A 25,612-nucleotide genomic window follows, 5' to 3' on the forward strand; every position below is an offset into this window, starting at 1 on the left:
TCTAGGGAACTGGTTGGTCACATCTGCCAGCTACTGCAGGATTTGGTGCCATGGGGATGTGGAGGGCATCCACTGCCAGTGGCTCCTTTCAGGGCGTCACAGGTGACCTCTGTGGGATATCACAAGCCTGCAGCCACAAATGCTTTCATGGGGTCACAAATGCCATCGTCACAAGGGCAAGCAACTTTATGCCTTTTGCCCGGGACCAAGAGAGCCAGGATGTAAGAGTGATTGGGTTTGCCTAGACCTTGGGCTTCCCATAGGTGCAGGGTGCGATCGACTGCACTCACATGGCGCTCAGATCTCCAGCATAACAAGGGGTAAACTAGGTCAACTGTAAAGGCTACCATTCGCTGAAGGTGCAGCTGGTGGGTGACCACAAACACATCCTACAGGTCTACGCACGGTTTCCATGAAGTATCCATGACTCCGACATCCTCAGTTGGTCACAGATCCTTGACATCTTCCAGGGTCCACAGATGTTACAGGGTTGGCTCCTAGAGGACAAGGGCTACCCACAGAGGACATGGCTGATGACATCCATACAGGGACGTCAGACTGCAGTGGAGCGAAGGTATAATGAGGCTCATGCTGCAACTCGCAACTTGGTGGAGCAGACCATCAGGATGCTGAAAATGAGGTTCCAGTGTCCAGACTGGTTTGGTGGAACCCTGCAGTATAGTCCGCAGTGGGTGTCACACATCATCGTCGCCTGCTGCGCCCTTTACAACCTGGTGCTGCAACGGGGAGAGGACATGGCTGAGGAGGAGATGTAGGAGCTGAAGGTCTCCTCTGATGAGGAGTACGTTGATGGTGAGGAGGCCCTCGAAGGCGACGATGATGGCGATGAGGCCCTTGCAGTGGCCAGACGAGGCAGGTGTGCTCGGGAGGCCTTCATAGCTGCTAGATTTATGGAGGATGATGACAACATGAAGTAAGGAGACATCATAGATCCTCACATTGCATCTGTGAATGTTTGACTCCAGTCTGGCTTATGGAAGCACACATATCTCTGTGATAACGCTCCTGTCATTGAGATGCAATGGAGGCCCTAATAGTCGCTCAATTGTAGGAGAATGATGACGACATGGAGTGAAGACACTCCATAGAACCTCACGTAGCCTCTGAGAATGTCTAACTCCTGTCTGGCCGTGGGCAGCTCTCTTGCGCTCTGTTATCAGGGTCAGATCATGGAACACAGCCTGAAATTTTAAAAGCACCCGACCATTTGTCCGCCTTCAGCACCTGACCCCTTCAGGACCACAGCATCACTGGTCACAGATCCTGAAGGAATGGGAACTAGCCCCCGTCTGAAAGGTGTTGAGAGCACATAGATGAATGACGGAGCCCTGTGACACCTGTCCACGACAATAACAAGCAATGTGAAAGTGCAGGCATCAATAATGTGTCCAAGGAGTGTGAGGCCGGACCATCATTTTGGTCTGAAGGCTGCACAAAGCACAGGGAAGAGACCCTGGACCGAGACACCTGCCTTTATCTTATGCAGAAAGGTTACACACCTGAGTGACAAGAACAAGGAGCCTTGTTCTTGGGAATTTATTTACAATAGTGAACATTATGTACAAGTGATTAACAGCCATGTCCACGCTGTACAACTACATCTTCTTAACCTTCCTAACCCTGCAGTTAACATCTTGGTGCTCCCCGGACATCCACAGCTGAGGAGGAGGCAGCCTGCTGACTGTGGCGCCCTGTCTGTGATGACCCTGGCGGGCGTCCTCTAGAGGGCCAAGACCTGGGGAGGCCCGATCTGCTTTCGAGGTCCTGCTGTGTGCCAGTGGCACCCTGCTCGGCCTATGGAGCTGGAGCTGCTGAGGTCAGAGGAAGAGGGGATTCCGATGGGCCGGACACTCCTTGAATTACCTGTATAGATAGCTCCGGGGGTACATCTGCTGATCCTCCTCTTGCGTACACATTGTTGGAGGCCAAATATGTCCTGAACCAAGGTCTCTTGGTGGCCGCCATCCTACCAGTGTTGATCTCAGTGCGTTGGCATGCTGGCGCTATCTCCTTCGCCTGAAGGTAGATGGATTCCTCCACCACGCCTTGCAATATGAGGAGTGCAGCGGACAGCCCTTCCTGATGTCCCCAAGCTTGCCTTTGCAGCTCCAGCAACTGTGATATGACCAAGTCTAGATGCTTTTCGTCTGACTCAGACTCAGCAACGTTCTGGCTTCCAGCAGTCCTCCGAGTGCCGAACATCTGGCAAGTCCCTGCCACCGCCTGCTGTGGATCAGGAACTGTGATGTGCTCACCAGATTGTGATCCTGAGGCTACGGTTATGCTAGGTCCCACTGAGGTGTGTGACTCTCTGCGCTGTGGAGGATGTGGGTGAGTGCTATGACGGGACTTCTAGGAAGGTGCATTCAGATTCCTCTTCCTCTCAGCACCGTTGAGATGTGTCTGCAGATGTGTCTGCAAAAGCAAGGAGAGATAATTAGTGCATGGCAGTGGCCTGTGAAACAGCACACAGCACTCTCAGCATGGTTGTCTAATGGATGTTCAAATTGTACGAAATAGTGGTTAATAGCTGTTTCTGGGAGTTACTTGTATCCTCCCTAGTGAAGACCGACGCAAAAAACCTATTCAATTCATCTGCCACCTCCTTACTTTCCATTATTAATTCCCCAGACTCATTTTTTTATAGGACCAACACACACTTTGCTAACTCTTTTCTTATTTAAATATCTATAGAAACTCTTACTATTCATCTTTATGTTTCCAGCTAGCTTTTTCTCGTACTCTAATTTTTCCCTCCTTAAAGCCATCCTGATCTCTTTACAGGTTTCTGTGTAGAGGCAGGTTTGGGACTGATGGCTTTGGTTCAGTATTTCAAGCAAACCTTGTTTCTCTCTCAGATTGGTATTTCAGACGTTGAGGTCTGAACTGGCTCACCATGCTGGCATAAGCTTGTGATCAAGTAGATCATACTTTTGGTTCATCCCTTGTTTAGATCCTGTGATCTACATGTTCATTTCTCACCTTCCCATCAATTTCAACCAAGTACCTTTTGGTGCCACAATCTTTTACTACATTTCTCACATCCCACCTGTGTACCTTGCAAGGAGTGCTCATTACACAAACATGCTCATTTTGCTTGAAACTCCATTCCCTTCTTTGTGTCATGCTGAAATTTTTGACTGAATTCTTTGTATTCAATTTTAACACTCAAGTTTGGTAGTATCAGAGTTGATGTGTCCGTAACCTTCTCTTCATCAAAAGTTCAGCGGCTTTATGCTGTAGTGGCATGTAGAGTTATTCTATGCTTAAGCAGGAAATTAATTAACCACTATTTCATACAATTTGAACATCCATGCAGCACTTATTTTTTGAGTGTAACAGATCTTTCAGCTGCTCCATTTGATGGTGAATGGTAAGGAGGAATGAGGGTATGTTTGATACCCTTGTGCTTCATGAAATTTGGAATGGAGCAGGATGGAATTGAGGGCTGTTATCTGAGATAAACTCATAAGGCAATCCATGACAAGCAAAAATGGACCAAAACCTGTCTATTGTTTGTTCAGCATTGGTGTTTCGACCCATGTGATTTACTTCGATCAACATTGAATGGCTGTTGATGAGCATTAAGAAATTGTCATTTTTTTTTCCCAAAAGTCTACATGAGCTCTTTAAAATGGACCACTCGGCAATGACCATGCCTGTAAAAGAGTTTTCGGCAACTTATTTCTACAATTATGGTAGATAGTACATTTGCTCACCATTGATTCAAGATCACTGTCTAGACCAAGGCAATAAACAAATCCCCTTGTTAGCCATTATTAGGATACCCATAGTTGAATTCATGGCCAGCGATGGGGCTGAAGCCATGGTAGTAGATGATAACCACATAGCTGACCCTCTTTCTCACATCCAGCTTTGTCCTCCATCTGTTCCATGCCTTTCTTTTGTAGCTTTTTTTCAGTTACCCAAGCGGTATAATCTGACCAGGCAGTGCAGGAACATCAAGAAGAGAATGATGATGAAGATATGGCAACATCACTTGATTTCACACTCACAGCCATCAGCTCTCAAATACTGACACGCCATATAACTTAGAGGATAGATTAAAAGGGGGCTCTGCACGTAGTGAGACACCGGAAATGAGTATGCTACACCAGTGTAGAGGGCCAGGATTGCACAAGTGCCATTTCACCACAGGACAAAGTCTCACATGGGTTCCACTGCAAAGGACTCAGATGAGGGCTTCAATGGGGTAGCCTACTGATGAACATTAATGGTTGGTGCACTGGGGAGCTTGCTAGAAGTTGTGATCTATGTCAAGGAGCATGAAAAGGAGCCTGGCACCAACTTGGCACAAGGCTTGCGCAGAACTTGGAGCGCATCTTTCGAACATGAAACTGGTGGTCAACTCCATTTGCACATTTGTGGACCCAGCTATGATGCAGCTCATGATGGCTAATGTTGCAGTTTCCATTGCAGCATAGGCAGCAGTGACCCAACATCTGAGTGCTGCAGCAGAATCTGAGACTGCTGTCAAGCAAGGTCAGCCTGTAGACACACAGCTCAGACTGTTGCCTTCATCGTTCTAAATCATGGTGTACAAAGGAGCTCTTAGGTTGTCACAGTAGTCTAGCAATCTTCCCTCCAACAGATTAGTAGGATTGCTGAGGTAGTGCCCTAGAGGAGTGGCAGTGGCTTTAGAGGGAAACATTTTCTGTCCCCTATTAGAAAGACAGCATTCACTCTCCCACCCTCGCCACCAGTGCTCTTGGCTGTTAGCTGGGCAGCCCTGTCTGTTGCCACCAATGCCAGGATGGTGCAGTCCACAACTGAGCATTCTAGGTCCAGTAGTTCTTCAAGTTCATCTTCTAAGGCTATCTGCAGTCCTCCCCACTGAAAATCAGCAGCCTTCCACCAGCAATGCTGCAGTCACTGCAGCAGCACTGCAAAGAAACACAAGGACAGACAAAGGCACACAGAAGACTAGGAATACATAAGGGAGGTTAGTTGACTTTTGAATACAATATGGTACAATTTAATTTATAAATTTGGCTTAGAATATTTATTTTTTGTTGGCTTTTATTTTTGCACTTTGACAATGTGAACATTGTGATGGTCAGTGACAGAGGGAAGGTAAAGTATGGGACTACTGGCGAATGAGGAATTGAGATTGCAGTTATTGATATCAGACTTGGATGAGTTCTTCATAGACAGCCTGGCCAGAAAGATTGCCTCCACCCATCATATTCCTCATGCTCCTTAGTTACTCACCATGTAGCTGGTGCCAAGGTTTTTCCCATCAATGGCAAGCTTGTGCAGCATGCAGACCACCAAGAGTTTTGAGATCCAATTTGCTAAGTACTGCAGGGCTCTTCCAAAGTAGTGCAGTCAGCAGAATTGTTGTTTCAGCAAGTCAGTGGTCTGCTCTATCACATTTTGTGTAGCAGCATGACTTTCATTTTATGCATGCTATACAGGTGTGCATGAGTTGTGCACCAGAGTTCTCAACCATGTTGAGATAGCTCTTGTCGCCCAGTTGCCACCTTTTGGTTTGCTGTGGTGGCTCAAATGTAGATGACACAGTGGATTGTCGCAGGATGAAGGTGTCACTACTGCTGCTCGGATACTGGACATTGACCGGCACGATTTGCTGCTTGTGGCCATACATCAACAGGATGGTGAGTGAATGGAACTCCTATCAGTTTTGCTATAGATCAGAGTTGATATGTGATGCCTACAAAGCAGTTTGGGTGCAGTCGATGACACCTTGCACCATGGGGACGACAGAGATTTAGTGAAGCCTTATGCTTGTTCTTCCTACTTATCTCTAGTAAGGGAGAATGGAATGTAGTTAGTTGTCATTAAATAGAGAGCCTCAGTGACCTCCCTTATACAAGAGTGGATGGCACACTACAAGAAGTTGCAATATCTCCAGCTCCAGCCTTGCAGAGATCAAACAAATATAAGTTCATCGCTTTCATGGTCACTGGCAATGGGATCCTTGTCTTACTCTGAGTTTGCAACTGTGGCTACAACAAGTGGGGGATGTCTTTACTGAAGTGCAGCCATCTCACATGTTGTCCCTCACTGAGATTCAGGTGGAGAATTACTTCCTGAGTACTCTGATTAATATGGCCCCTGCTGAGAGCCCTTCTTCCCCTCTGCCTCCTTCTCCATTTCCCAACAGCTTGTCCTGCTCTATGTAGCCTCTTCATTCTCAAGGTTACACAATATTCCAAGGGGAAATATTTATGCAGAAGCCTTGAAATCAGCGAAAATCCTTCAGCCTGTTGACTTTGGCAAATTTAAACAACTATAGAAAATAGCAACACTTGTAGAATCAAAGAAACAGCTAGAAGAAATCAAACAGAAACCAACCCTCAAGTCGCAGATAATCCCTTTAAATAGCACTGGTGGAGAGGGGAGGTCCTTCCTGCTGCCGAATGCATGTTCGGCTGTGTGAAGTTAAGAGAGGGCATTAGCTGGATAGAGTGTTGAGTTTCAGAGTGACACCCAGCGCTAAATCATCATTGCATGCTGATTGTCATCATGATCTGAATACTTTGCATACTTTCAGTTGCCATAACCAGAATCCACGCTACCCCTTGTGTCACCAAAGGACTTAACTGTGGTCCCCTCCTTTTTCTTATCTATATATTGCCTCTTGGCAACATTGCCTGTCCGCAATGGGTCAATTTCAACACATATGCTGACAAGACCCAATTTTACTTCTTCATCATTTGCCCAGCATCCATACCAGTTTCCCTCCCCCAGCACCACACCATACCTGTGGACCTAAACTACACAACCTCTTTTTCCCCCAATACAAGAAATTTAAATTTATTGTTGTAACCCAGCAATAGTGAAGGAACAGCGATACATTTCCAAATTAGGATGGCGAGTGGCTTGGAGGGGAACGTACAGATGGTGGTGTTTCCATGTGTCTGCTGCCATTTTCCTTCTAGATGGTAGTGGTCGTGGGTTCGGAAGGTGCAGTCTAAGGAGCCTTGGTAAGTTCCTGCAGTGCATCTTGTAGATGGTACACACTGCTGCTACTGTGCATCAGTGGTGGAAGAAGTAAATGTTAGTGCATGGGGTGACAATCAAATGGGCTGCTTTGTCCTAGATGGTGTCAAGCTTCTTGAGTGTTTTGGGAGCTGTACCCATCCAGGCAAGTGGAGAGTATTCCATCACAATCCTGACTTGTGCCTTGTAGATGGTGGACAGGCTTTGGGAAGTGAGGAACTGAGTTCCTCATTGCAGATTTCCTAGCCTCTAACCTGCTCTTGTAGCCACAGTATTTATATGGTTAGTCCAGTTCAGTTTCTGGTCAATGGTAACCCCCGAGGATGTTGATAGTGGGGGATTCAGTGATGTAGTGCCATTGAACATCAAGGGGCGATGGTTAGATTCTCTCTTCTTGGAGATGGTCATTGCCTAGCACTTGTGTGGCGCGAATGTTACTTGCCACTGGTCAGCCCAAGCCTGGATATTGTCCAGGTATTGTTGCATTTGGACATGTGCTAAGTGTGTGAAGATGAGGTGAAGCATTTGCCATGTATGAGTCCTGATTGATAGAGGTTGTTGGTGAGTAAATGATGGAAATGTTGGAATTTGGACAGTGTATGAACTAGTGGATAGAGTGTTGAGTTTCAGAATGATACCCCAGCACTAAATCAGCATTGCATGCTGATTGTCATCATGATCTGAATACTTTGCATACTTTCAGTGGCCATAACCTGAATCCATGCTACCCCTTGTTACCAAAGGACTTAACTGTGGTCCCCTCCTTTTTCTTATCTATATATTGCCACTTTCGTAGGATCTGGCACTTGAAGATGCATTTTCGGGACTTGTGGTCATTGAACTTTTGATGGCACTGTATCCTGGCCCTTGGAGCTTACCCATGGGCATTGACCTCAATGGCTATTTGCTCCCACTGAGTGTGTCCCTGGAGGACCTCCTGGCCTCTTTCAGACATCTCTCCTCCTTTCCACCACCTCCAGTGCAGCCTCCGAAAAGTCTGGAGTCTACTTTCTCTCTTAATGTGCCACTTTTCATTGTTTCTCAACTCTGATTCACTTCTTGTGTGACAGCCTGCACCCACTCCAGCATAATACACCGCCCTTTAATGTAGCTTTGGTTATTATTAGTTCAGGCTAGCTTTAAGTGATGCTCGGGACTTACACTTTTGGGCTTACTGATGCATGCAGCCTGTGAGCAGCATGTTTAGTGCTGGCTGAGTGCAACAATTGTTCAAATGAACAGTGAGTGCATTTGGCATTTGAAGATATATTTTTTGACCTTGACCACTTGTGTGAGGTCATTGAATGCCTTGTGGCACTGTATCACAGAGAATAGGTCTCCAAATTATTAAGCGCTGCAAGCTCATGCATTGGAAGTTTAAAGCTAAATCTATTTTCACTGTATAACAAAAGATATGTTCATGTCCATGTTTACAATTATTTTACAGTCCCAAATTGGGCTCTTTGAAGTTCTAAAAACGCACTAGAAAAAACATTGGCCCAGAATTTGCTGGAGTCTCGCACCATCTCCTAATGGCACATCTGTGTTATATGGCACACAAGCACACAAGTGCGAGGGAATTATGATACTGGTGATTCAGGCCGTTGCTTAGACCAGGTCATAATTCTCTGGAACTTTTGTGCTGGTCAGCCATTAACCATTCCAAAAATGTTGAATATTTAATTCTCATAGCTCCACCCCTTTTTAAATCAGCTAAAATGAATTTGAAGTACTTGTTTCTTCATTGAAGTAACGCCACTGCGATTACTGCTGCCACTTAGACTGTTGGCACTGCAGGATTTTAATTTAAGTACCTATTACTATTTCATCTTCCTTTTAATTCCTTTTTATGGTAGGACTACATAATATAGAAATGGAAGCAAATTTTCCCACCCAAAATTCACAAAATACATGAACTGAGGCATTAAGCCAGCGTTAAGTGGCATCACATTGTTTTTAGAACAAGAAAGAAAGAGAAGGAAGGAAAAAAGAGAAAGAAAGAATTCTATTTCCTAATCTTCAGCCCTTTGTTCAGTTGCTAATTATATTTATGAAAGGAGAGGGGAAGTATTAAAGGAGAACTACTTACACTCAACATATTTTCTATAAATATACATTTCACATTCTGTCACCATTATTTTGCTGGCTTAGATAATTAAAAATTATTGCTGTTGTTTACAGAGGTACATAAATAAGGAAATAAATGTGGTTGAAATTCCCACAAAGATTGACAAGCAAAATGGACTCTTATCATCTGCGAAGAGAGAACCAGAGTTAACATTTCAGGTCTGCAACCTTTCATCAGTGCTGAAATGTTGGGTGGAATTTTCCAAGCCTGCTGGCAGCAGGGGTGATCAGTGGCGTGTGTGGAAAATATGGTGAGACCCACTTCTCGACTGTGTGAAGGCAGGTCGCGATCATCCGATTAGCCCCATTTCCTGCCATCGGTCGGCAGAGAGATAATTGTAATACATTAGCATATAATTAAAAGGCCATCCTGCCAGGCTCTTGGAACCCCGCCATATCGTCCGTCCACATCGGCGGGAAAGCACGCCGACGTGTTTCACAACAGCACGCAGGCGACGTGCACTTGGGAGCCTTCACCTTTGGGGGAACTGAGGTGAGTGAGCAGCGGTGTTCTCCACAGCTTGTCCATTGTTTATAGGCCTCAGGGGAGCCGGGGGATGTGAGGGAAGCTGATGCCTGGCCCCGCAGGCAACTGCTGAGGGATGGGGGATGTTTGGGGGCAAGTGCTGGCCAGCCTCGGAGGTGGCTGCTGAAGCTGGGGTGGGGGTCAAGTGCTCAAGTGCTGCATCCTGTGCATTGGCAATCTAGGTGGGGGGCAGGGTAAGCGAGGGAAGTGGCCATGCATTAGGGACACCTGTATAAACTGACCATGCCTCTGCAACCAAGACAGATCAGGCACAGTAATAGTGATATGATTGGGGTCAGGCTCCTAGCCTGCCCGCCCATAGCAAGCAATGCGGAGGCACCAAAGGGCCACCAAGTGCTCCATATCTTAACCCCCCCCCCCCCAACTCCTCCACCCCCCATCGGCACAGAATTCAAGTCCGCCAGTACTTTATTGGACAGCGGAGCAGTTGGACTGCACACACTGTACAATCTCCTTGCCTACGCTGGCCGTGTAGCAGTCGCTGCTGGAGGCGCTCACAGCCCCTTGCAATCTCAGCAACCTAATTTGGACCAGTGTCCCCCATGTCGCAGGTTGACAGGGCAGCCATGCAGCGCACTCATCTCTGGCCATCGGAGGCGTGACCAGCACTCTCCGGGAAGCATTAAGGGGCGGTCACACAGGGTCAGGAAAGGTGCTAAGTACAGCCATGATAACCGCATCTCTCTCTGTTTCATGCTACAGAAGTACCATATCAGGATCATGGAACCTGGTGACCTACTTGTGTATGCCTGATGGCCCACAGAGACTGTAGAAGACAGAAGAGAGAGCGATTGAGGCACCTGGCTGCGCAAAAGCAGGAGCAGCAACCTCATGAAGAAGGAGCAGCCGGGGCGCTCTCACACGCTGCCCAGGAGCGACAGCGAGCCGTGGCTGGTTGATGCCTAGCGACACCCAGGGTCTGTATACGCCTCCTGCCATTCCTGCAGATGACTGAGGACCAGTGGCGCTGACGACTGCAAATGTCCAGGGATTTGGTGGCTAACATCTGCCACTTATTGAAGGACTTGGCAACAAGGGGGACATGGAGGGCATCCACTGCCAGTAGCTGTGAAAGTGACTGCTAAATTTCTGTGCCACTGGCTCCTTTTAGGGCTCCACAGGTGACCTCTGTGGAATTTCATAATCCGCCACCCACAAATGCATCCATGAGATCATGGATGCCATCTTCTCCATGGCACACAACTTTGTGCATTTCGCCCGGGACTGGGACAGCCAGGATGCAAGGGTCATTGGATTTGCCTTGATCTCGGGATTCCTACGTCTGCAGGGTATGATTTACTGCACTCATGTGGCACTCAGGCCACCATCGCATCACTCAGTGAACTTCATCAACCTCAAGGGCTTACACTCCTTGAACATGTAGCTGGTATGCAACCACCAGAAACGCAACCTACAGATATGTGCACAATTTCCAGGGAGTGTGCATGACACCTACATCCTGAGTCATTCTCAGATCCCTGCAGTCTTCCACGATCCACAGAGGCTGCAAGGTTGGTTCCTTGGGGACAAGGGCTACCTGCAGAGGCCATGGCTGATGACACCCATGCAGCAGCCTCAGACTGCAGCAGAGTGGCGCTATAATGAGGCTCATGCAGCAGCTCGCAACTTGGTGGAACAGACCATTGGGATGCTGAACATGAGGTTCCAGCACCTGGACCGGTTTGGTGGAGTCCTGCAATACAGTCCGCAGAGGGTGTCATGCATTGTCATCATCTGTTGCGCCCTTTACAACCAGGCGCTGCAATGGGAGGAGAGATGGAGGGGTTGTACGTCTCCTCCGATGAGGAGGACACCGATGGGGGTGAGGGGGTCTTCAGTGGTGACAACGACGGGTCTGAGGCTCTCGCACTGGCTAGACAAGGCAGGCACACTCGGGAGGCCCTCATAGCTACCAGATTTGTGGAGGATGATGACGACATGCAATGAGGTGTCCCTGTAGGTCTTCGCATCGCAGTTGTGAACTTTTGACTTATTGCAGCACCAATACCCTCTGTGGGAATGCTCCTGTCATGGAGATGCAGTGGAGGCCCTAATAGTCAATTGATCACAGGAGGATGGTGACAACATACAGTGAGAATACGCCATAGATCTTCACAAAGCCTTTGAGAATGTCTGAGAATGTCTGACTCCTGTCTGGCCGAGGGCAGTTTACTCGCACTCCATGATCAGGGCCATCTCAAAGATGCAGCCATGAAACCTTAGACGCATCTGATGCTGTGTCTGCCTTCAGCACCTCAGCCCTTCAGGAGCTGGTGCACAGCATCACTGGTTGCAGATGCTGTTGTGATAGGGGCCAGCCTCACCTTAAAGGTGCTGAGAGCGCACAGAGAGTATGAGAGAACTCTGGTGCCTGCACACTACATTCTGGCAGCAATGATCAGCACTGCCGAGGTGCAGGCATCAGTAATATTTCCAGGGTGTGTGAGGCTGGACCATCACTGTGTTCTGAAGGCCGCACAGAGCACAGGGAAAAGGCCCTGGACTGAGACACCTGCCTTTTATCTTGTGTGGAGAGGTTTCAATATCTGAGTGACAAGAACACTGCTCATCAGAACAAGGAGCCACAGGCAGGGTGACATTCTTAGGAGTTTATTGACAATAGTGAACATTATGTACAAGTGATCAACACCAGTGGTCAGGCTGTGCAACTACTTTTACCTAACTTTCCTAATCCTGCTGCTACGTCTAGGTGCTCCCCAGACATCAACAGCAGAGGTGGAGGCAGCCTGCTGACTGTGACGCCCTGTCTGTGATGACTTTGGTGGGCGTCCTCTGGAGGGCCAAGACTTGGAGGGCCCGGGCCTGCTTTCAGGATCCTGCTGTGTGGCAGTGGCACCCTCCTCGGCCTGTGAAGCTGGATCTGCGGTGATCACAGGAAGAGGGGAGTCAGATGGGCCCGTCACTCCCAGAATCACCTTGGTGGACGGCCCCAGAGCATGCATCTGCTGATCCTCCTCCCTAAGGGTGCCCGAGGGCCCCTGGCTGACCCTGAGAGTGGGAGAGGTAGCTAGAGTGATATCAAACTGCCCAGCACCCCTCTCGCGTACACACTGTTGGAGGCCAACTATGGCATCAGCGATTGAGTTAAGCCCGGGCAGCATTGCAGGAGTGACATCCTGGACCGAGGCCTCCATGGCGGTCGCCATCCTGCTAGTGTTGACCTCGGTGCATTGCAATGCCGGTGCTATCACCTCAGCCTGAAGACAGATGGACTCTTCCGTTGTGCCTTGCAACCTGAGGAGTGCAGCGAACATCCCTTCCTGTTTTTCCCTAGCTAACTTTTGCAGCTCCAGCAACTATAACATGACCAAGTCCAGAGGTCCATCATCTGACTCGGACTCAGCAATGTTCTGGCCTCCAGTAGCCCCCTGAGTGCCGGGGACCTGGGAAGTCCTTGCCTCTGCCTGCTGTGGATCAGAAAGTGTGATGTGCTCACCAGATTGTGATCCCAAGTTACTTTAAAGCTAGGTCCCACCGAGGCATGTGTCTGCGCTGGTGGAGGGTGTGGGTGAGCGCTGTGATAGGACTTCAAGGAGGGAGCCTTCAGATTCCTCTTCAGAGGTCTCTTCAGAGCTTGATTGGAGGCCCTGGATCATGGACTCTGTCAGCTGTTTGGCAGATGTGCCTGCGAAAGCAAGGAGAGATGATTAGTGCCTGGCAGTGGCCTGTGAAAGCCACATCGCTCACGGCATGGTTGTTTGATGGATCTCACTTGGTAGAGCAGCGCCGACCTCACCGTCAGGACTGGTCCCGGTCATCGTCGGCCAGCTGGATGCCTCTGTTTTCAAATTCTGTCAGAACTTTGATTTCCGGCATCCCTCCACCTGTCTGCAACTTTTCCTTCCTGTTGTGAGCCAGTTTGTCCTGCATGGATAGAGATGTGGAGAGCGAATCAGGATGCCTGCCAGGCCAGATGATAAGTACGCTTGGCCTGTGTGGGTGGTGAGTGGTCCCATGGATCGGATGAGGATAATGGCAGTGTGTGAAAGAGTGAATGGTGATGTCCCTTGCACTGGCAGTGAGTGAGGGCCCTGTGGATGTGTGATGGGTGTGTGAGTTGGGAGTGATGAAAAGAATGACTTACCCTGGCGGATACAGAGGAGATCGTTCATCCTTTCGCAGCTCTGGGTGGCTGTCCTCTGCAGAGCTTTCGCTCTGACCACTGCTGCCACTGCCTCCCAAGCTGAGTTGATGACATTGCCACCCATTCTGCAGCTAGTGTGGGGGTAGAGCACACCCCAGCCGGCCTCCATGGCACCCAGCAGTTGCTCAAGGGACCTGTTGGTGAAGCAGGGAGGCTGAAGTCTTTTTGTCTTTGTAGGCCATGTTTCCCAGGCAGCGGTGGTGAGCTGGTGGCAATGAGCGCTTTGCTGGCTGTTACCTTTTAAAGATGGTGGCCGGCCTGATGCAACAGCTGGGTGATGGCAAGCAGGTGAATGAGAGCCCACCTGCCATGGAAACGGCATATGTCGTGGGAGTGAATATATAATGAGGCAGGATTAGGAATATAAGGTGTGAAAACCGCCATTTTCATCGGCCAGTAGGACTCCATTTTACCCACCTATTACTGCACTTAGTGCAATTCTGGGAAAATCCACCCATTAACTCTGTTTCTCTCTCTACAGAGGCTGCCAGACCTGCTGAGTGTTTCTAACACTTTCTGTTTTTATTTCAGAATTCCAGAATTGGCATTATTTTGCTTTTATAAAATGGATTCCTGACTATCCATCAGCCATATGCTCACAATCCGCTACTACTCACAATGCAAGATATTCTAATTATTTTTCCAGCAAATTGGAGGACACAGCGTGTGTACCTTGTGGTGTTCATAACCAATATTGCTATTGCAGCAAATTCTGGGCCAAAATATAAATTGTAGTGCATTAAAGCATCTAATTATAATGCAGACTTTGCAGCAACTTGTTTATTAACTGATGCACCAATATTTTGTTAGGAAAAGTCATATGCAGGTAGCATTTATATTACAGTGCACTAAAAATAGTGATATCAGAAACACCAACAAATTCAGTGCAGATGATCATTGCCACTGATATACTACATAATATAGTTGTGGTGCATTTTCTGATTAATCATTGTTTCTGTGTCCCACTATTCTTGTTTTCAGATGCCTCAGGATGAGACAGTTTGTAAATATTGTGGAGTTAGTTATCTAATACATCGTGACTTCAAATTAATGGAAGAAAAAGTGAAAGCAATGGAAGCAGAAATGGAATTTTACCGTGAAAGCATTGAACGTGAAAAAGAACTGCAAGGAGAACTTTGTTCAATGAATCAATGCTTGGAACACCTGAAAAGTGATAATCAACAGAAGAAAGAAAGGTAAGTATGAAATTAGTATCACTATCTTTTGAGTACACTTTTTGTAACACCAAAATGTTGTTTCAATCTAACATTCCATACATTAGATTTATATTGCTTAGGTTGCCCCTTTCACCAAAAGTACTGTTTGCGTTTTTTAGTGGGAGTTATATAGTCTGATTTGTACACTGCTACATGATTGTCATCAATACTGCTGTTTACTTGAGTGACCGGAGGCACTCTTCTGCAGTGTAAGGAGTTAGCCTTGCTTATTCCTCCCCTGAGATGATAATCATGTACCAAGCACATTATTGAGTAGCCTGAATATAAATTGACAAACCTCACTATCACATTTGCCAAATTTAAATATTAATTGAGATTTGGGTTTAAAATAGGCACTCTATTTGGGGAAGGGATACTTGGTATTGCAGTTACAAAGCCACAAAGGCTAAAACGTTACTAAAGGAAAGCAATCATATGGTGAAAACACCATTAGGAGTCAAATCAGTAGAATTTTACACTTTTCAGAAAAATAAATCAAACTTAGTTATTTTTCTGTGTACTAAGTAATTATTTCTTCATTTAAAACTATATTCTGAGTGTGACTATTGAATAGGGCTGGCTGATACTCTAAGCATCACTTTAACATAATTCTGAACACCCTGACTTCGTCAAAAGTTGTACAACAAATGGAAGTCGTTTTGTCATCTCAAGGAAAAGACTTTAACCTGTCTGCTAGAGGCTAGCCATCAATATGTTACTTCCTCTATTTATCTTGTCCAGTGCACAAATAATATAATTTTTCGTAAGCCATCCCTCTATGAGTCACTATTTTGTTAATATATATATATATATATAGATTAGTCTGAACAAATAGGGATCCCATTTCCGTTAATAGTACTGATATTATCTTTACAACATGCTAATCAACTCAAAAGTTTGGATGGAGACTTGTGCTCCAGAACTTGACGCGCCCCTAGCCAAGCTGTTCCAGTACAGCTGCAACACTGGCATCTATGTGGAAAATTGCCCACTTATGTCCTGTACATAAAAAGCAGGACAAATCCAACCCGACCAATTACCACCCCATCAGTCTGCTCTCGATCATCAAGAAAATGATGGAAGAGGTCATCAACAGTGTTATCAAGCAGCACTTGCTTAGCAATAACCTGCTCACTGATGCCCAGTTTGGGTTCCAGCAGGGCCACTCAGTTCCTGACCTCATTATAGCTTTGGTGCCCTTGACAGCAAGGCAGCATTTGACCAAGTGCGGCATCAAGGAACCCTAGCAAAACCGGAGTCAATGTGAATCGGGGCAAACTTTCCACCTGCTGGAGTCATATCTAGCACAAAGGAAGATGGTTGCGGTTGTTGGAGGTTAGTCATCTCAGCTCCAGGACAGGAATTCGTCAGGGTAGTGTCCTCAGCCCAACCATCTTCAGCTGCTTCATCAATGACCTTCCATCCATCATAAGGTCAGAAGTGGGGTGTTCCCTGGTGATTGCACAATGTTCAGCAGCATTCGTGACTCCTCAGATACTGAAGCAGTTCACGCCCAAATGCAGCAAGACCTGGAAAATATCTAGGCTTAGGCTGACAAGTGGCAAGTAACATTCAAACCACACAAGTGCCAGGCAATGATTAGCTCTAACAAGAGAGAATCTGACCATCGCCCCTTGATGTTCATCACTGAATCCCCCACTGTCAACATCTTTTGGTTGGGGGGGCGGGAGGGTGGTAGTTACTATTGCCGAGAAACTGAACTGGGCTAGCCATATAAATACTGTAAATACTGTGACTACAAGAGCAGGCCAGAGGCTAGGAATCCTGCAATGAATAGCTCAACTCCTGACTCCCCAAAGCCTGGATGGGGTGCCAATCAGGCTGGCTGCTTTGTCCTGGATGGTGGTGAACTGCACTAATCCAGGCAAGTAGAGAGTATTCCTACACACTCCTAATTTGTGTCTTGCAGATTGTGTCAGGAGGTGAGTTACCCACAGCAGAATTCTCAGTCTCTGACCTGCTCTTATAGCCACAGCATTTATATGGCTGGTCCAGTTCAGTTTCTGGTCATTTGGTGGCCCCCAGGATGTTGATAGTTTGGGCTTCAGTGATGGTAATGCCACTAAATGTTAAGGGGAGATGGTTAGATTCTCTCCTATTGGATATAGTCATTGCCTGGCACTTGTGTGGAGTGAATATTGCTTGTCGTTTATCAGCCCAATCTTGAATGATGTCCAGTACTTGCTGCATTTGGACATGGACTGCTTCAGTATCTGAGGTGTAGCAAATGCTACTGAACACTGTGTAATCATCAGCGATCATCCCCACTTCTGACCTTATGATGGAAGGAAGGTCATTGATGAAGCAGCTGAAGATGGTTGGGCCTAGGACATTACCCTGACAAACTCCTGCATTGATGTCCTGGAGCTGAGATGGCTGACCTCCAACAACCACAACCACCTTCCTTTGTGCTAGATATGACTCCAGTTAGTGGAGAGTTTTCCCCCTGGTTCCCATTGACTTTAATTTTGCTAGAGCTCCTTGATGCCACACTCTGTTAAATGCTGCCTTGATGTCAAGGGCAGTCATTCTTACCACATCTCATCATAACTCAGTGTCATGGAGTGGTAAATATAAGTTCATACGTTCTAATCCCAGACATGTTGCTGTGGTGAACTGCCTAATGGGAGGGTAGTTCTCTCAGCACAGGAAGTTGACCTGCCCGAAGCATCAACAAATGCCAGATTACCAGCTGGTTGCTGACTGTTGAAGAATTCATGTAGTAGTCTGGGGTACAGATAGAAAACAAAGTTTTACTTCAGTTCTGTGTAAGTGCTAATCAAAAATAAGTACTGTATAATTGAATTTAAGCTACTCATAATGTGAAAGAGATTTTAATTCAAGGGGATTTTTGAACATCTGCAGAGTGGTATTCATTACTTTACATTGAAGGCTTTTGATGAAGATTTGGCAAAAACCAAGAACGAACTGTCAGCTTCATTCTCAGGCTACTGTCCCCAGCTCATTAATTCAGTTGACTTCAATCTGTTATCTCAAATATTTGTAAGTGATATTGGTTTTTATGATGTGCCTGGTTGTGTTTCTGATGATTTCTGGACGTCTGGTACTTTTTAGTAACTTTTACCTGTTTAATACAATTTTTCTTTCTATTTTACATTTTCTAAAGACTATTAATCTTTTCCTTACCTAATATTCTCCATTACAGTTCATTGTAGTCAATCAAAGCTTCAAATTGCTCCAAGTCTGGTCCCCATTTCCTTTATGTCACTACTTATCCTTCCCTTGATCCCAAACTCTATGTATCCGCCACTGTCATGAGCATGTTACTGTCTTTGTGTCTTTGAAGTTGATCTGAAGGTAAATCCACCAAGAAATTATTTTATTATTGTGCACTATGGCTTCCAAGAATCAAGAGTAGTTTTGTAATAGCTTCTTCTCTCCCTAAAACAATATTTTCTATTAAACAAAATATCACTAGAATTGGAACAAAGCTGGTTCTGCTGAACATTAAATCAGTCCATCTATACCCATTGACAGATTGCCACCTGCAGTCAAATGTCACCTATATGTGTACAACACAAAAATGTTCCCTCTCCTCTCTTCTGGTAATAGATTAATTAAAGAATAAGTGCCATATCTTCTACTGCATTTGGAAGAAATAATTTTCTGCATGTGGCAGAATTTAAGTTTTAAATGTGGATTAAATCATTGAGAATATGTGCAGTGCTAAAGATACGACAGGAATTCTAAAGGCAAACATAGTTGATTAATCAAAATAATCCAAAAGCTAAGTAAACGTTTTGTGAGACCACACATTATGGTGCGGGTGAAATTTGTTTTTAAATAAAAAGGACTATGGGCAGAATTTTCCATTCTGGAGACTAAATCTAGTGGCGGATGTGAAAATTGGCATCATTTCCGATCTGCCACTTTTCAGCTCATTATTTATACATCAGTGACAAGATCAATGAATCTTGTATCAGTGTGGAAAATCGCCCATCCTGCTATTGTCTCATGCGGTCGAAGGTCCTGGTACCATACTTAAAGGCCACCCGGACAGACATTCACTCATTGCACGCCACGAGCTCCACACTACTCCCCCAGATTCCTTGTGGCTGCAGCTCATACTGGAGAAGCTGGAAGATATGAGCAACCACATCCCAGGACATACGAAGGCACCTCCAACATTGCCTTTCACTCATCTCGAGATAAGAGCACCGCCAGCAATACACCCAAGGTTGGGCCAATGCTCGCCATTGCAGTGGTCCATGTTCGCCAGCTTCTTGACCTTATAGAGGCCCTGCTGACTCTTGCTGCTCTGGGCCTTGTTCCTCATCGCCCTGTGCCAAATGATAACCCTCCGCCTCATGTGGATGAGAGCCATTACCACGAGAATGATCCCAGGAATGAAAGGCTTAACATATGAGGAATGTTTGAGGACTCTGGGTCTATACTCAATGGAGTTTAGAAGGATGAGAGGGGATCTGATTGAAACTTACAGAATACTGAAAGGCCTGGATAGAGTGGACTTGGCGAAGATGTTTCCATTAGTAGAAGAGACTAGGACCCGAGAGCACAGCCTCAGAGTACAGGGAAGACCTTTTAGAACAGAGATGAGGAGAAACTTCTTTAGCCAGAGAGTAGTGAATCTATGGAATTCATTGCCACAGAAGGCTGTGGAGGCCAGGCCATTGAGTGTATTTAAGAGCGAGATAGATAGGTTCTTGATTGTTAAGGGGATCAAAGGTTACGGGGAGAAGGCGGGAAAATGGGGTTGAGAAACTTATCAGCCATGATTTAATGGCGGAGCAGACTCGATAGGCTGAATGGCCTAATTTCTGCTCCTATGTCTTATAGTCTTATGCTTCATTGATGCCTAAGTGAGTGTGTGAACGAATTGAACTGATACATTAAGTGAGCATTTCCTTAATAGGTTTCCTTCCATCTGAAAGCCAGCAGACAAGTGCTAAGCTGTTCACTTGGCCTCCATCTAGACATGGCATCCCCACCCCCCCCCTTCCAGGTAAAGGACACGCTGGAGGACCAGAGATGGGTGTTCCTCCCATTCATATATGAATGCGTATGGAGCCATTGCTCTTTGACCAGGGTTTTGAGAGCCATGTACAAGCAGCCTCACATGGACATTTAGACTTATCTCCACTACCCTTTTGACTTTGTAGAGAGACCATTGCCTTGGCAGCATGGAAAGATTAACCACATGATCTGCCAGACCATTCACCTGGGAGGATGAAGGTTTGGAGTTATGAGTTGGCTGCCCTCCACCAGCATTCGAGGCAATGCACCTTTCTCTCTCCCTTCATCCCTGCCTTTGACTGCAGCTGATGTCAAATGGCACAGAATGGACGGCAGCTCCACACCTTGCTGGGATCTCAATGTTATGAGACCCATGAGTCATGAACAAACTTGTTGTAATGTGGGCTTTACCCTAGGAGGGAGAAAACAACTAAGCATGGTTGACATCCAGTTGCCTCATAGTTATTAGGGTTTCCCTTCAGTCGGCCACTTGAGCGGACCTTGAACTCCACCCACCTGAAAAGACCCCTCCTCTCACCTTGAGGGATCTCACTGACTAACTAACTGCATGGTCAAGGTCAGTTGGAAAAATGGTGCATGTCATCTTTCAATCTCACTCCACCACCTTCTACTCACGATTGACAAGACCCCACCCTCTTAGACATTACCCCCCAACAGCCCACCAGCCCCGTACATTCTTCTTCCCCCCCACCCCCCCCCACCCCCCCCAACACTTCCCTGGACACTCTCCCCATCCTTCATCTGTAAGCCTTCCTGCCCTGTCCAGCCTTCGTTCCACTCTTCCACTCAATACCCCATTCCCCCATCCAGCTTTTGCCTGCCTCACTTGTCCAGCCTTGGTGCAGTGTTTGCTAAAGGCACTCGAGTGAAGTTATGCGAGATCCCTGAGAAGGAGAAGGCAACATCTATGGACCTCGAAGTTGTTGATGAACTGAAGCTTGCCAGGTGCATGCCACTTATATACAGTTGGGAAATAGATTGTTTTAACTAGCTGCTGGTGGGGCACTTAATTTGATTGCAGTGAGCTGGCCTTTTAATGAGCATTCATGAGATGCAAATGAATGCATAGGTGGGTCCCAGCATAGCCCAGCAGGAAGCTCAACCTGCCTTTAACCCAGCATCAAAGCCAGGAGAAGAAAATTTTAAACTAATTTTCCACCAGTGGGAAACTGACTTTTGCCATTATGCCAAATTTTGTGCCCCAGCTGCTATGATTCCCATGGCTGGTGGGAGTGGAACATTCTGCCCTTAGGTTTTTAATAGAAGAAGAAAAAACAAACACTGAATTTGTAGATATCTATGAATTTTGTGTAGGACTGTTTTTTAACACGTGTTTGAGAATGCACTTCAATTTGTGTATTTGGAGGAAGTCTTGGTCCCTGTTGAGAAGGGAAGAGAAGACATTTAATTTCAATTTGCATATTGCTGTTGTATTTCATCTGATACGAAAGCAATCATTGGTTAAACCTCCCCAGTAGGAATGCCAAAGTAAAAAAAATTGTGCTCATATGTGATAAATAAGCAAGGATGCATTAGCATCAGTAACATTTAGTCATCGATTTCCCTTTGTTATTGAAGATGGCCATTTCTTGTAGGCATATAGTCATTTGTTGTGCATCCTAACATGGCTGTGGAGCCCAATTGCAAACCTTCATGTCTTTCCACAATGCGGGCAAGATGAATTGTCTGATTTTGTTGGGACTGCCCATTCTTTCTTGCTTGCTTTTTGCCCTTTGCTGCCTGCATTCTTTGCCATTCAAAGGAAACAATGCCACTACTTGAGATTGCTTCCCTGATAGTTCTTCCTTGTGCATTTTCTTCCTACCACATTTCCTGAGGTTCACCTTCAAGGAATTCCTGAATCTTAACTTGGCTTACATCACAAGCGGTGTCCAAGTTTAAGTAGTGAATACAAATCACCTTAGCGATTTTTATCGTCAGTCATACATACCACATGTCCTCTCCATCTGATTTGAGTTCTAATGATGAGTGTTTCAATTCCAGACATTTCTGCTTTTGGAATAACCTCAGTGTTGGCCACTTTGTCCTCCATTTGATGCCCATGATGTTCCAAGTACATCTAATGTGGAACCTGTCTAACTGCTTAATTATCTTTTGTACCTTTCTCTTTTGTGGCCGGCACAGACATGATGGGCTTAATGGCCTCTTTCTGCACTGTAAGTTTTCTTTGGTTCTGTGGTTCTATGTCTGGAATAGTAGTCCATATCTCACAGGTACATAGGAGAGTAGGTATTACCACAGATTTGTACACAACAGGTTTTTTTGTAACCTCCTTTTGATACCTCATTTCCTTCACAGTCTCTTGAGTAAATGGGCACATTCTGAGCTAGCTCTGGTAATTCTATTTGCCACCTCGCTGTCATTTCTTAAGATGGGCTTTTGAGGTAGGTGAAGTTGACTACACCCTTCAGGGTTGTGTCGTTAATAGTTATAGTAGGTGGGGTATAGTCAGAGTTAGGTAGTAGTTGATGGAGTATCTCTGTCTTCCTTAAGCTGATGATTAGCCCATAGTTGTCAGCTGCTTTTGAAAAACATGATCCTTTGAAGGCTCACAGTCATTTTTTTTTCATTCACAGGATGTGAGTGTCACTGGCAAGGCCAGCATTTGTTGTCCATCCCTAATAGCCCTTGAAACTAAGTGCTAGGGCAATTAAGAGCCAACCACATTGTTATGATTGTGGAATCACATGTAGGCAGATTTCTTTCCCTAAAAGGCATTGGTGAATCAGATGGGTTTTTATGACAATCAATGATGGTTGTGGTCACCATTACTGAGACTAGCTTTATCATTCCAGATTTATTAATTTTGTTTAAATTTCACCAGCTGCCATAGTGGGATTTGAACCCATGTCCCCAGACCATTAGCCTGGGCATCTGGGTTACTAGCCCAGTGGCATTATCACTATACCACTGTATTCCCCTATAAACAGCAATTCCCTTTTCACCATCTCTATATTTTAGTTGAGGATTTTAGTTGCCATCTGTTCTGAATTGGATTTATATTCCATCAACATTTTCATCAAATGCCTCAGAAAGCATGGTAGCTGAATATACTGAAGAGCACAGGGGCCATGACATACCCCTGCTTCACACTACTTGATATATCAAAGGGGACAGTGTATTCACCACAGTCAGCGACTCTGACCAGCATTTTATTGTGAAACTGCTGGATCAGATTTACAGCTTTATCAGGGCATCTAAGTTTGCCTAAGACTTTTCCCAAGGTCTCTCTATTTACCATGTCAAAGGCCTTCATCAGGTCAACAAAGGCACAGTAGAGTCTCGTTGTTTATGGTATTTCTCTTCTATTTGTCGAAGGGCGAAGATCATACCTTAAGTGCTGCTGCCTTTCCTGAATCCACTTTGACTTTCTGGCAGTACATGTTCTACAGTGTGGTTTACAAGTCTGTGGGGTAAAACTTTTGCTAGAATCTTACCAGCTATCACAAGCAACGAGATTCCTCTGTGGTTGCCACACACAAGTTTTTGTCCTTTTCCTTTGTACAAGTGAACAACCAATATATAGTGCATCCAAATATTTTTGCACTTTGCCTTCTGTAAAGATGGCATTGGTAATTGACATATTCCAGCAGGTGCAAAGACTCAGGAATAGCATGCCATTGCTGTTGAATTACCTCCCACCAGTGCCAGGGTTTTCCAGTCCCGCCCGCCATGGGAATTGTCGCGGGCTGGACGTAAAAATTTGACGGACCTGCTCCGTTGACTTCAGGCAGGAATTTCCGGTTCGACAACAGGCGGGACTAGAAAATCCTGCCCCTTGATTCACCAACGCACTATCTCAAGCCTGATAGCTTCTGCCCTTGCATTGAAGTCCCCCATCATAGTGAACTTGTCCTCTTCTGGAGTATTTATAATCACTCATCCAGATCCTCATTGAATTTATCCTTGATATCCTCAGGATTAATTATTGTTGATTGTCACATACTTGTTGTTCACCAGAGTAAGGTGTAGAATCATGAGGCAACCGTTTATTCCCCTAGGGAGAGTGTCCAAACTTTTTGTGATGTAAGACTTGATAACAAAACTTGACACCTGCCTCTCACCTCTTAGTCTTTGGCTTGCCTATCCAGAAGAACATGTAGTCTGCTGGTAGTTCTGTTAGCTAGCTCTGCTCTACGAGGCTTGTTTTGCTTAAAGTAGCAATGTCAATATTGTATCACGATAGCTCCCTGCCAACCAGAGCAATTCTGTGCTGGGGTTGGGAGCTGTTGATCAAGCACTGTAGAGTTCATACAAGAACTTAAGTAAAGTTCCGGTTTCTTCTTTTTGTCTCACTTGCAATGTACTGAAGTGTGTGAGTAAATACTAAAGGAGTGCGTTTTTGGGGATTTTGCATGAAGGAGTCAGTAAGGTGTGCGCACAAGAAACACCTATGCCTGAGTTGATTACAGTGAGGAAGGATTGTGCTTGACTAGCCCTGCTTTCGTGGTTTTGGACATCTCTTCCTGGTGGCTTGACAAGTCAAGATGACTGGGGATGTTGGTGACGGCAGTGGACGATCTGCAGCATCTGCTGCGCCTGTGCTGATGAGCTTTACAGCTGTCCGTGCAGTTGTGCTGCGATGCTTTCAGGACCAGTAAGGTGATACCATTTCCTCTGCTATAACTATCATAGCAGCTTCTTTTTTTGTGTACTTGAAGGAGTGTGGTTGGAGATAGGCATTCTCCCTCAACATATAGACATGTATGCAAACATGCTATCTTCATCTCGTTTGGCCTGCGAACTGACACCGTTATTGGGGTGTGGCTGCTGCTGTACACAAGCAACTACTTGGAGCCATAGGTGAAAGCTGGGTGAGTGTCGAGGACCAGCAGTTATCCATCGAGCTATGAAGTAGGATGTGGCTCACTCCTGCAAATTCCACTGGGTGGAATTTTCCATGTCCGCTGGCATCGGGCGTGTTTGGCGGCGTGAATGGACAATATGCTGAGAAGGCCAAAAATCTGATTCACAATGTCATGAAACCAGTTTGTGATTGTCAGCTCAGCTATTCAATGGCAGGTTGCGTCTCCTGTCATCGGGCGTTAGGAATCTCATTGTAATACATCTGCCTATCGTTTTAAGGCTAGCCCGTCATACCCGGCCCCCTACGTTGGATTGTCCGCCCACATCACACCGACATATTTCGCAACAGCACATAAGCAATGTGCACCTGGCGAGTGCACTTCACTCGGGACTTTGAGGTTTGTTTGCCTACCTTGCTTTGAGTAGCATTTGCAGTCATCAGCACCAAGTTTCAGAGACAGCACCACAACACTCTTAGGGAGGCTCATGGGCAGGTCTTTACCTATCAGATCAGCCATAAGGCGGAGGTGGCCTTCTTATGGCTGCAAGGCTAGGGTTTGCTTGGGGAAGGGGGAAAAGTGGCCTCAGGCAAAGTAAGAGGCTGCAAGATGAGGGCTGTACTGGGGAAGGTGGGTATCCTGGGATTTGTGTGAGGGCACAAATTGATCTGTGCAAGTGGCTTCA

General features: G+C 46.0%; 1 protein-coding gene across 1 annotated transcript in view; it reads left to right on the forward strand.

Moving 5' to 3' along the window:
- lekr1 (leucine, glutamate and lysine rich 1) overlaps positions 1–25,612 on the forward strand; it is a 277,802-nt gene that overhangs the window by 99,443 nt on the left and 152,747 nt on the right. Inside the window, exon 3 of the mRNA XM_041205252.1 lies at positions 14,829–15,043. Within this exon, the coding sequence (XP_041061186.1) occupies positions 14,829–15,043 (215 nt within the window). The remainder of the gene's footprint in view (positions 1–14,828; positions 15,044–25,612) is intronic.

The sequence above is a fragment of the Carcharodon carcharias genome, chromosome 2 (assembly GCF_017639515.1).
Source record: "Carcharodon carcharias isolate sCarCar2 chromosome 2, sCarCar2.pri, whole genome shotgun sequence".
In the NCBI taxonomy this organism is placed as follows: domain Eukaryota; kingdom Metazoa; phylum Chordata; class Chondrichthyes; order Lamniformes; family Lamnidae; genus Carcharodon; species Carcharodon carcharias.